This window comes from Pelecanus crispus, chromosome 10 (genome assembly GCF_030463565.1).
Source record: "Pelecanus crispus isolate bPelCri1 chromosome 10, bPelCri1.pri, whole genome shotgun sequence".
Lineage (NCBI taxonomy): Eukaryota > Metazoa > Chordata > Aves > Pelecaniformes > Pelecanidae > Pelecanus > Pelecanus crispus.
Window position 1 is genome coordinate 16647150 of NC_134652.1, and position 12101 is coordinate 16659250.

The 12101-nt window shown below is 37.3% G+C and overlaps 1 protein-coding gene across 1 annotated transcript in view; it reads left to right on the plus strand.

The window, feature by feature from the left end:
• LOC104033799 (ligand-dependent corepressor) overlaps positions 1 to 12101 on the plus strand; it is a 54373-nt gene that overhangs the window by 24735 nt on the left and 17537 nt on the right. The window contains exons 2-3 of the mRNA XM_075717750.1: positions 6876 to 6941; positions 7357 to 7436. Of these exons, the coding sequence (XP_075573865.1) occupies positions 6876 to 6941; positions 7357 to 7436 (146 nt within the window). The remainder of the gene's footprint in view (positions 1 to 6875; positions 6942 to 7356; positions 7437 to 12101) is intronic.

The following is a 12101-nucleotide window of genomic DNA, read 5'->3' on the forward strand; positions in this document are numbered from 1 at the left end:
TGAAGGCGAGTGCATTGCAGTGCTGTAGTTCAGATATGCAGCTGTTTTTCTGTCATGCTTAGCTCATTAACTTCTAAATGCCTTGCTGCGAGTTTGATATTCCATCAGAGAAAATGTGCTTAGACTTGATTTTTGGAGGAAAAGGAATTGCTTGGTTGAGAGGGATGGTTGGAGAGAAGGGTGAGGATGGCCTGCTACAGCTTTGTCTTTATTAAAATTACAGACCAGTAGTGGAATTTTAATGAAGTCTTGCAGGATGGATGGTCAGAAGCACTTCTTTCAACAGTGCTTGTCTGCTGCCATAGTAGTTTTTTTGTCCTTTTTTTCATTTCTCAGCTTATTGCTGTGGTAAGTTCCTGTAACAGTGAAATGGCTGTTTGACAAAACATGTACCTTGTTGGCTTCTTCATTGCTTCAAATGAAACTTCTCTACTGGAGATGCTGTTTGACAGTGAATAAAACATTAGTCTAAGGCCAAAAGATTCTTTTTCTCTTGAGCTCCAAGGGCCTGTTTAGGGACCTCAGCAAGTGATGCCACATGTTTTGTCTTGGGAACACAAGGTGTTCTAGTGAAAAAAAGCTATAGAAGAGCTATGTATTGCTATATAGGACTTGATTACCTGTTCTTCTAAACAGTACCTATCTTAACATCCTTAGTTCTTTTCTTCTGTATGCATGTATCTGTATTGCTCTTACAGAACCAGGTTACTGATATTTAAGGTCCCTGGAAAATCCTTGGATTTACTAAAGCATCTGTTGTCTCTGGAGCAGGGACGTTTGCAGTAAGTCCCCGACAGTGTTGTTTCATTAACAAAAATGTAGAAGCATGAACTTTGAAAAATTACTGAAGATAAACAGCTTTTTCTTTTTTCCCCAGGAAGCTGAGACAAAGTTGTTTTCACTTGTAGTTCCAGTACTTAATTGGGCTCCATTCAGATAACAAGATCTCTCATCATAGGTGGATGGGAGGTTCTTTTATTTTGTTGCATGAATAAAAGAGTATTCACAACTTATAATTATATGCATGTCCTGAGACTTGGTGTATATTAATAACTGTCCTGTGACTTTTTTTCCCCTCCCTTGTTGCTTGGTCTTAGTTTTCTATTAAGATGCCTGTGACTGAAACATTCAAGTTTAATAGATTTTTGTCCTGAAAGAGACAGAATTCCCGTGTTACACATAGACTGTAGGATTTTTTCTGAATTAATTCCTGCTTCAAATCCCATAGCTGTGGATAAATATATCCGATCTTGACCAGAAAATCTGAGCATGAGAAATCCAGTAAAAACCTGATGTGATGGTGGTGGCTCTTGCTTCCTACTAGTTAATGAGACTCCTAACATGAATGTAAGTGCTGGGGGAGAGTACAAGGGAAATAGATCTTAGCGGCCAGCACATGCTTCCCTAAATAACACCTCCAGAATCCTAGGCTAGGGAATGTGTTGGTCTGATCCTGGAGTGCATGTCTTGTGTTTTTACCTGGACCCTTGTAAAATTAAGAGTGTCTTATGTCTGGCTGAGTTTGATCAGCTTCCAATTTCAGCTGCTGGATCTGGGTTTGTCTTTGAGAAGCTGTTTTTCCTGTTCCTAGATGTGTGTTTTGTGGCTTTCGCCTTCCCCTCCACCCCCCTTTCGAAGTAGTGTTTAATTGCATTTGCTTTGGTAAGCAGCCTCTGTGACCTGGGCCTTTTGTTATTTACTGTTCTTCCTGTCTTTGTATCTCCTGCAAATTTAGTGACTGCTTTCTTCCAAGTCACCATCTAAAATGTTAAATGGCATAGGGCCAAGAACCAATACCTGATGGACCTCACTAGCAGTGGTTTCCCATTGATGCCAACATTTCAAGAGCTGTCACTTAATCGATTTTTTTTAAATCTGTCTTATATATATTTGATTTTTTTTTTTTTGTTGGTTGGTTTGGGTTTTTTGTTTTGTGGTGTTTTTTGGGGTTTTTTTGTTTGGTTTGTTCTGGCTGGTTTTAGTCAAAATGTGTTGTGCCAGCCCAAAAATGTTACATGAATCTAAAAATATTATATCAAACCTGTTACTGTTGTTAATCAACTTTTTAGTTTCATAAAAGTCAAATTAAATAAGATTGGTTTTGTAAGCCCATGTTGACTGACACCATTTTTGCTGTTAATTCCTCAGTAGTCCTCTGAGCTGTTCCTTGTTTTTGAAAACCTTTACCAAGTTGAGACCCCGGTACTTATCTGTTTAATGTTTTGACCTTTCAAAGGGGTGATTCCCCCCCCCCCCCGCCCATTGGAACTTTTTCAATATCTCAAGACTTTCTGGAATTAAACACTATTGCAAACATTCTTTGAGTAACTGAAAAAAAAAAAAAAAAAAATCTCCGTAGCATTTTAAGACTGTTAACTTACAAATGTTACATAACATCACCTTGATAGATCTTGTTGAATGATCGTATACCATTCTATTGAATGCTTGTTAATACACTACCATATTCTTATAGAATTTTTTTTTGTAATATGCATATGTTCCACCTTTTTGGTTTTATCTTTGCTTACTTTAAAGCTGTGCGTGTCTCTTTGCTCTGACCTTTGTAACATTTGTGAGTTTTGATTTATGTTCTCTGCTCTGAATCCCCCTGCCCCTTTTCCAGCCTCTTGTCCCCTCTTTGTGCTTTCACTCTTAGTTGCATTGTGGTTTGGGGGTTTCTTGGGTTTTGTTGTGGGGTTGGGTTTTGGGTTTTTTTTTTTTTTAAATAGGCCAGATTTTTTTTCCAAGATATTGTTTTGAGGGTTTCTAGTAAAAAGTTCTTAAATAATTAAGAAATTTAAACAAAATATGTAGACAACTATTGTCTTAATTGATTTGACTCAATTTCTAGCTTTTTGAACTTGTCCTTTTAAAATGCAAGTTGCTGTGTATTAGGCTGATGGTTTATTATAAATAAATGCTGATGAATCAGTTGTCTTATTTTCTATTGCAGTTGGTCTACAGTATCTACTATACTTAACTACTGCCCAGGCTACTACTTATTGAGATCTAGTTTACAAACTGATATTCACAGATTAGGGCTGAAGAGTTGATAACTCTGTATGTTTCTTATTTTCCCCCTTCAGGGCCCTTGATGTGTTGATTTTTTTTTTTTTTTTCCCCCCCTTGGCATTCTTTAACAATTTATGTAATAGTAAAAACGGGTTGTAGCCTTTCTTTTCTTTACTACTCTCAGAATTATTTGGCTTCTAGTTAGTGGTATAAGCTTTACTGCTTTGACTAGGTACATGCGTAGGGCTGAATTATGTACTGAGTATTAAAGGGTATGCTTGAGCTGTGCTGTCGCAGGGGAAAAAAACATTGTTTGAAATGCTAGGCTCTGTGTCAGTGGCAGTCCAGAAATGCATCCCTGTCTCCTTCTGAAGATCTTGCATTCCTGTTTTTTAAAGGGGAGAATGTGTCTTTGGTTAATCCACATTTCTTGAGATCAGCCAGTAAAGTCCTCTCTTGGACTATCAACTTCTCTAATAGCCTCAAGGAGCCTGGTAGCTACTTAATTGTTACAAGTGCTCTCAGTTTTAAGGCAAAAGATGGTATGAGTGGATTTCCTGTCCCGTCCCGTTCCACCCCCCCCAGCTTGAAATTAAACTATTGTGTTAAACTGTTGTCTTAAACTGTTAACCAACAGACTATAATTACAGTTTAAATTTATGACTTGAAATATTTGGTTACAGAAGGGAGGATGAAAATGCCAGAAAAGATGAAAGTAAAACCATTTAGGTGCAGAGAAAAAACTAGTGAAATTTGACTATGCTGAAAACTGCCCAGTCAACTCTTTTTTTTTTTTTTCCTTTTGTTTTAATTTCTGTGCTTGTTACTCTTAGCATAAAAATGGCACATCCATATTCTGATTGTTGTCAGAGGACATTTTAGAGAATAATGTTTCGTAAATATTGCTTTACTTTTAGAGCTAACAATTGTGAAATAGTAATAAGTGTGTAACAACCTCTACATTTAAAAGGTTATTCCACCCTTGCTTCAGTACTAAGGATTTTCTTTGTTCTTTCTGGGATTTTTTTTTTTTGTTTGCTAATTCTTCACTTGCTAGAGAGCCTTCTGAGATAGAGAAATGTTTTACACTTTGTAAATGTTGTATTTTTAAAAAAATAAACTTCTTTCCTAAATTCTTGCACTAACACCCAAAAGATGTTTTTCCTTGTATAGGTTACCAGTAACATTATAAGGGTTAAATGTATGTCTGCTTTAATTGTGAGGAACATATCTAAGCTCTAAAATATTGGGATCTTCATCCCTTTTCCTCCCTTCTAATTCTGTTATTCCTGCAACTTTTCCACTGGCCCTGCTCTTCAGCTGCTGTGAACTATCAGACACTGAAATATAGATGATGAAAATATAGAAACCGGAATTTAGCAGAGGCAGCCATGTTAATTTCTGTTCCATTTGAAATGCAGGAAAATATCATCTGCCAAATGGAAAAGGACAATCGGTGGGAAAAGAAATGTTCTTTTCAAGCTTCTAAGAGCAGTGACAATGGAGAGAAAAAAATACTATAAAAAGTAGGCAGCTCCTTTTTCAAGATTTTGTTTTCAATGTATTATGCATGATTAACTGTACACAGTTGCTCTTCTGGAGTCCTGAATGACTGAATACTACATCGCAGGGCTTATACTGTCTTTACTGCATTGCATTTTGCATTTTGGGGGGGAACAGGGCTCAGCTTCACGGCAGTTTTGCCGGTCTTTAGTATAATTTTTGAATACATTCATACTTCCCTTATTTGCCGTTTTTAATGTCAAGCATTGCACATAAGATGTTCTGCTGTTGCTATGCAACTGCTAAATCCAATATTTAATATTAATAAAAACCGAGTGGCATTAGCATCACTGAGAACAGTGGGCTAGCAAACTATGATTGTACAATATCCAAGCTGTAAAACTTGGCAGGGACTTCAGTGTGCAATTGCATGCATGGCAAACTGTGGGGCATGAGTCATTGGCAGTTACTATTTTAAGAGTGGTGAGTTTGAGTAAAATTTCTGAGCTCTTCTGATTTTTATTTGTGTATATGTATAATATAATTTTTTAAACAAAAAGATAATGAGGTTGGTTAGCTGTTTTCCTTAAGGTTTCATTTCAGATACAAATTCTGAGGGGTCACTACCCATAAAAGAGTCAGCGTTATAAAGCTATGGGTCAATACCCTGATTCTCCTATTTTTCTTCTAGGTCAGGTTGGTCGGCCCTTTCCCACTGTTCCTGCCACTTCCTGAAGCCTGAATTGGCTTTTTTTGGAGGCAGTGCTACTTCTCTGCCTGACAAGGTGCTGTTCAATGGGATGTTTTTCCAGTTTTTCCTCTTCCACCTTGTTTTCTGATCTCTCCCCTATTTCTCATCTCTCCCCTATTTCTCTTTACTCTTGACTGTTATTTCACCGTCACTTTAACTTTTTTTTTTTTGTTCTTCACTCGGTCCTTTCTGAGATTTGATTTTTAGTGTCAGCCTCTGATAGGCATTAGATCAAGGATGGTTGGTGTATCCTGGCAATGCTTTGGCCATCTAAGTCATGTTGCAGGCTTCAAATTCTTTAGGGTCCTGCATCTCATAACGGAAGACGTTAGTGCACTGGCACTCTTGCTGACACCCAGAGGGGTGTAACACTACTTGTCCTTTCCTTTTTGAAGACTGCTGTCCAAAAGATAACTTTGATATTAATCTGTAAAAAGTGAGAGTTATTTTAGAATTATTGCTCTTTTGTAATGTAATAACTGATTTCCTTCATAGCATGTGATCAGTTAGATTTTGATTGGTTTCTTAAAATGGCTATTTCAGGTAGTTTATCTGTCCCTGATTCACCCATGCAAGTTTCTCTAAATTTAAAATCATATTTTTGTGTCTTAAAATTTTTTTTTTCATTTCTTCTTCTGCCTCCCAAAGATTCAGGCAAGTAGGAGATGCTGCCCCTAGCTACATGCAAACTGTTATTAAACCTACAAAGCAAAAGTATTAATGGGGGAAAAAAAATACAATAAGTTGTAGTCTTGAGTTTTATGGTCATATTGGGAATACATTTTTATAAGCAGGTGGAATTTGTCTGTCCCCTTAAAGTAGTCTTTGTATTTTTCATATTCACTCTGCTAACCTGTCTTCTCACAGTATTGGGTAGTTAATAGCTCTGTAGATTTTACTGCCAGCAGGGGTTTAGTGTAATATTGATTTAACATTTCCAAATAATGGCAGTAATTTCGGTAAAGGTTTTTCCTCTTTTGGAATAAACTACAATTGGTTAGATTTAAGTGAGGCATAAATCATGGCATTGAAGTAAATCGGACTGTGTATCTTAGATGTGGATCTGTGATTGGAATTTGGTTCCTTAGTGGTATGGCACTGCTGAATGCCTTTCTTCAAATTTTCTCTCTTCAAACCTGTAACTCTTCAGGAAACACTGATTCTAACATTTGCTGAAATTCAGAAAAGTAACTGAATGACACTCAGATGGAAGAATATATGTATTTTTTTTTAATTGGAAAAATGTCCCTTATTTCAGTTTGGAGGCTTAAGCAAGTTTGTTTTTTTTTTTTCTTGTACAGAAATTACTTGGTCATGTTGTAGAACCTACAACTTCCTATTTTCTTTTCAAAAGGGTTTATTTCAATGTCGTAATGTTCTTTGTTTTTAACCTAGCTATTTACAAAAGTACCGGAGTCGGTGGACTCTAGAGTGTGCTATGATTTGTCAGTAGTTCAGTCATCACAATTGACCCATGCATCTTGTAATACTTAGAGAAAACACGTTGAGCTCTGTTCTTGGAACAGATAAATATAGAACCGCTATTGTGAATATTCTTGTAGTGACGTACTTAATCTAGAAAGCTAACAATTCTTTTATTTGCTTTTAGGGTTTGAAAGTATTCTAGAAGGCCTGTTTGGACCTGGATTATTAAAAGATCTCAGTTTGTTTAAAGGTATTCAATCTCTATTTTTGTATCTTGTTCTGCATTTCTAATGACAGAAGCAGCCCCAGCTCTGCCTCTAGAAAATGTGTGTTACCGTGGTGATTTGTGCTTTTTTTCCCCCTCCCCCAGGCAGTGCTCACAGTTAGTTTCATATTGGCTAAAATTACTAATGAGTGTGCGTTCATCTTTATGTAGCTGGGAGTGTATTTGGCAGTGCTTGGAAAAACAGATTTGTTGTGCATAGATAAAATGTATACAGTTTAGTAATCTGGGGATTTAGAAAAATGGCCAAAATGAAGCCTGCATCCTCAGAATGCAGGCAAGAATGTTGTGAAACAGGTATTTAATTTGGAATTTCTCTTTTGGCTCCAGTTGTGTCGCGGTTTATGAATATGAAGTAATTTGCTATTCCTCTGATTTACAGACTGTGAGCCTGAAGGTGTTTCTGATTGGTCTTTTGATGAAAATTGTCTTTTCTGCTGCCTGAGAAGAGAAAAAGTGAAGGTAACAATGCAGATGTGTGAAGCTAGTAGTTGTAGGGGAGGGACAAAGGGAGGGAGTTTGCTCCTAGTTAACTGAACACAGAAAATCTGCAACCTCCTACCCCTTTCCCCTCCTTCAGAGAAAGGCTTTCTGAACTAAAATAATACAAGTTAATGAAGAGACTTGCTTCTTCTCTGCAACTTTTTCTTTGTACTATGTGATGCAGGTTTGTTTGGTTTTTTTTTTTCCTAGGTAGCGGCTCTTTCTGTTCGGTGTGTTTTCTGTTTGTTTTGGGGTTTTTTTGAGTTCTTTGTAAGAGATCTTGTTGGGATCATATAACCCTTCCCAAGGGAGCCAGACTTCGGCTTGTGCATGTTTACTACAGTCAGATGCTGGGCTTATCTTCAGTATGGAAATGTGGTCCATTTTAACAACCTAGAGTCTTGTTCCGTGTCTTGTTCTGTATCTTGGAATCTCTTTCCCTGTGGGCCATATCCTTTTACTAAAGGGCTCATATGTATGGTAGATTTTATACTGTGCTTGTTTATAACCAAGTCAGAGCCTGAATGTGGACAAGTCAGCTTTGCCAACATAATAAACTTGCAGTTTGTTTTCTTAACAAGATTATAGCTATACATGAAAGAAAGGCTACCGTGCTATAGATGATTGATGTTCAGCCCATGTGTTGAAATAATGATTGTTCTATAGCATAGGAAGGAAGGCTCATCTGTCTTGGCAAAACGTCATTTGCTGGAACTCTTAACTACTACTGCTTCCTGCACAATGTAAAATAATATGCAGAGTGGATCTCTATCAACTTAGAAATGAAATAGAAGCACCCTTCCCTCTGCAGCAGCTAACATGTATGGCTGCATGGCTTGTTCATAAAGGAAAGTATCTTGTTTACACTGATACTGGCCACGTTGCCAGTTTATGCTTGTTTTTGTATTACAATTTTTGTTAAGGCATGGGGAGGAGTGTTAGGAATGCTTGTATTTAGAACAGATGTAAGGCATAATACTTTCTTTCATTGAGACTGACAGCAGGTAAGCTGTATGTACACTTGTGTTGTAAGGAGTTCTGTCTTGTTTGACTTATGTCATCTCATAAAAAGACAAAATTCAGTGTTCAGCACGGTTCTAGTTAAGCCATTGAATTGATTCAGAAATTAATTTTGTGGAGTGGTCAGAGGCTGGTCATGGTCTGGGAGAATGTAACAATGTGTGGGTAGATCTTCAGTAAGACCTTTTACATCTCAGTTGTCCTCATAGGTCCGCAATAACTAAAATACAGCTCCTGAAAATTGGTGTTTGTTAGATGAAGACAAAAACTAAGAACACCAATGTCTACTGTATAGTGTGCTGATTAGGCATAGTCGTCTTGTCCTTTTCAAGCTTCTACACAACCTTTAGTCAGAAGCTGAGATACCACTATTTATATTTTCATGTACTTTGCTAGGCTTTTCTTTCTAGTTTCACATAGTAAAGTGTAGCTGATGATGGTGAGCATCACTGAAAAAACTGCAATGTATTCCTTATTCTAGTAGTAGTTATCATTTATGTTAAGGTTCCTCACATGGTTTCCCGTTGTACTGTGTGGTGGCTTTTAAATGGGTGAAAGAAAAGATGCAGATGTGGTCACATCTGGTGTGCTCTGTGGTGTTTTGGCATCGGGGTCTAAGGAGATTTTAGGATTGTGTACAGATTAACACAGAATGCAGCAGGGGCTTGCAGCATTGCTAGGCAAAGGCACTAAGTGAAGGGGAAGGAGGTTATAAGTTCTGAGCAGGCTGGAAAGAAATATGAGTTAAGAAAGGCTGTGGTAACCTCAGCCACTGTGGGTTTGAGTAGAATAATTTTTATAAATAAAATGCAAGCAATTTCTGTCACTTTACATCTTAGTAACCAAAAATACCTGTTTAAAGCATTTTTCTTACAGCTGATTGATAAACAGGGACAGCAAAGAGTTTTGTACACATGCTTGTTTGCTGCATGGCCAGGGATCACTGGCTGTTTGAGGGAGCGGGGAAGGAGGGTGAACCAGTCCATTCAAATCAGACTTGCGACTTTTCTGTTAATCCTGGTGATTCTCCTCACACTTGGCATGGGGCTTCTTTGGAGTATATAGGATTTTTTTAAGGTTTGTTTGGTGGTGTTTTGTGGTGTGGGTGGTTTTTTGTTGTGTTGTTTTTTTTTTTTTCCTTCCTGCCCCCTAGCCTCTACATGAGTTCTGTTGGGTTTGGGGTTTTTTGTTTGTTTGTTTGGGTTTTGAGGGAAGAATATGGCTCCTTTTAGACCTAGTGAGTTCTTGTATGTCAGCTGAGAGAGACGGCAGGGTGGGAGTGCTTCCTTTCCTCTGTGGGTATGTCAAATTGCTGCACTGCTGGCAGTTGCTGATGTCATTAGCTTGCAATACAGAGTTAACTGACTCTTCTATGGGAGCCTTCAAATAGTATGGATTTAACAACATCATAATTTGAATTAAAACATCAGAGACTTAATTGTTACAAAAAAGTTTGTAACTTCATTTGGTATTTAGCTGATAGACCAAACTAAATTAGAAATGATACTAGTTTATCTGAAATATCTTCCATTCAACATCTGTAATAATATCTTTAACTCCCCTTCTTTTTAGGGAGTTGCAGGCTCAGTCTTCTGTAACTGCTAAAACTTGTCCGTTCTTGTACATAACGTGGTAGCAGTTGTGCTTTCTGTGCCACATCCTCTATTCTGCTTTTTTTATTGTTGATGTGCATCCTCATACCTTTTTAGGAAGAGAACTGGGCAGGATGGGATGATTTGGGTTTTTGCTTGTATACTTGTGAGTTACAGAATTAAAAGGTGTCATTGATGTTGTAGCTGGGAGCAAGATAGCCACAAACCACATATTACAACAGTGTGTGGCTGTGGCTGGCCTTTTTTTCCAATGAGTACATCTCTACCGATACCCCCTTTTGGATTAGTGGAATAATTAATCCGTGTATTTGATTTTCACCTGTGACTCACACATAGGTACCTGGTCTGACAAGTTCAAAACCAGTAAGAATCTTCGGGGTCTTTTTCTGGATTTCATTTGCCCTTAAGAATTACCTGTAACTTAGGAGACCAGTAGTTGTGCTTAAGGAGAATTGAGTTCTGGACTGCAGGATGAGAATTGCAGGCCAAGATTAGTTTATTGGCAGAGCTGTTTAAGTGAAAAAAAAAAAAAAAACCCAAAACTGCGCTTGCTTTCCCACTCATTTCAGTGATGTTGGTTCTTGCTTTTACAAGCAATCAGATTCAATTAAATGCATTCTTCAAAGGATAGAGAACCATCTGCTGAAGTATTCTGAAAAGATTAATTTATTTGTAGCAGTGGTTCTACTTGCAAATACTGATCAAATGCATGGATTTTTTGGCAGTCAAAATACAAGACAGTTTATTGGTGGAGAAATGGACTTAAGTGTCTTCATTTGAAAGGAATAATAAGATACAGACAAAGTAGAGAGCTAAAATCTTCCCAGACATTTTTGCCCAAATCCAAAGGGGTTATGTGCAATAACGTAAAGCTTTTAGAAATTTGACTTTTTTTTTCTTCCATCATATAACACAGAATACACAATTGTTTCAGTATGGTATGAACAGAGAATAACTAGTTGCCTAAGGAGCTGCTACCAGGTTATTAACACAGGTGCCTGTGTGCAGAAATGCACAGGGTACATTGATGAGCATGAAGGACAAAAAAGACAAAGTTAGCAACTCTAGCTGCCTACTCATAGTGAGAGGAAGTAGGTAGGGCTCTATAGGACCAAGCCCGGTGAGTTCTAATTTGGATAATCTGCAAATGTGGTAATTCTCAATTCTTTGTGGGCTTTATCCTTCACAGGGAAGATTTAAGATAGTATAGTTTACAAGGTGGTTGGTTTTTTAATTTTGGGTTTTTGGGTTTTTTTAATAAAGCTTTTCCTTCTGAAAGGTTGTGGTACAGACAAGACCCATCAATTCAGACAAATTGAACTTTAAGTGTACTTGACTTATCTCTTTTTAATTATGGTTCCTAATTTTTCAGTGTGGCTTGTTAAATAAACTGACAGAGCTATAATTACAGAAGAAATCTGTGGCTCCATGTAGAATGTTTGTATCCAATGAGGTAGTCTGTACTGTCATTTTCTCATAGTTGGAGCTCAAGCCTAATTTAAGATTTTTTTTTTTTAAAGATGCAGATAGATAAGGTCAGAAGAAAGCACCAGTAATAAGAGGGGAAATTGGAAAAAGAATCCTTGAAGAGGATTCAGTTGAGTATATTAATTTGGAAAAGAAAACACTATTGTCTAAAGCTACATAAAGCAGTTCATATGTATTAAAAAAAAGGTGGGGGGAACATGACTAATCTCATTAGTTCGTGAGAGCAGAACAAGAAGGATAATACTCCTAAGCACATTAAATATTTTGTAGATATTTTCTCTCTTGCTATTTTTGTAGCTTAAATATGACTTCTGGGAGCACATTCTGGAGTTTCATGCTATTGACAGCAGAAGGTTGAGTCTGGTCTTTGAGGTACCATAAAATACTTGGGCTTCAGTGTAAGGACCTCTAACGATTCTTTCAATGGTGAAGAAGTGTGGTAGGGTACAGCATGTGAAGGAGTAATTTTAAAATTCAAAGTTACTCTGATATGATTTGGATATTTTTAAAAGTTTATATGTAA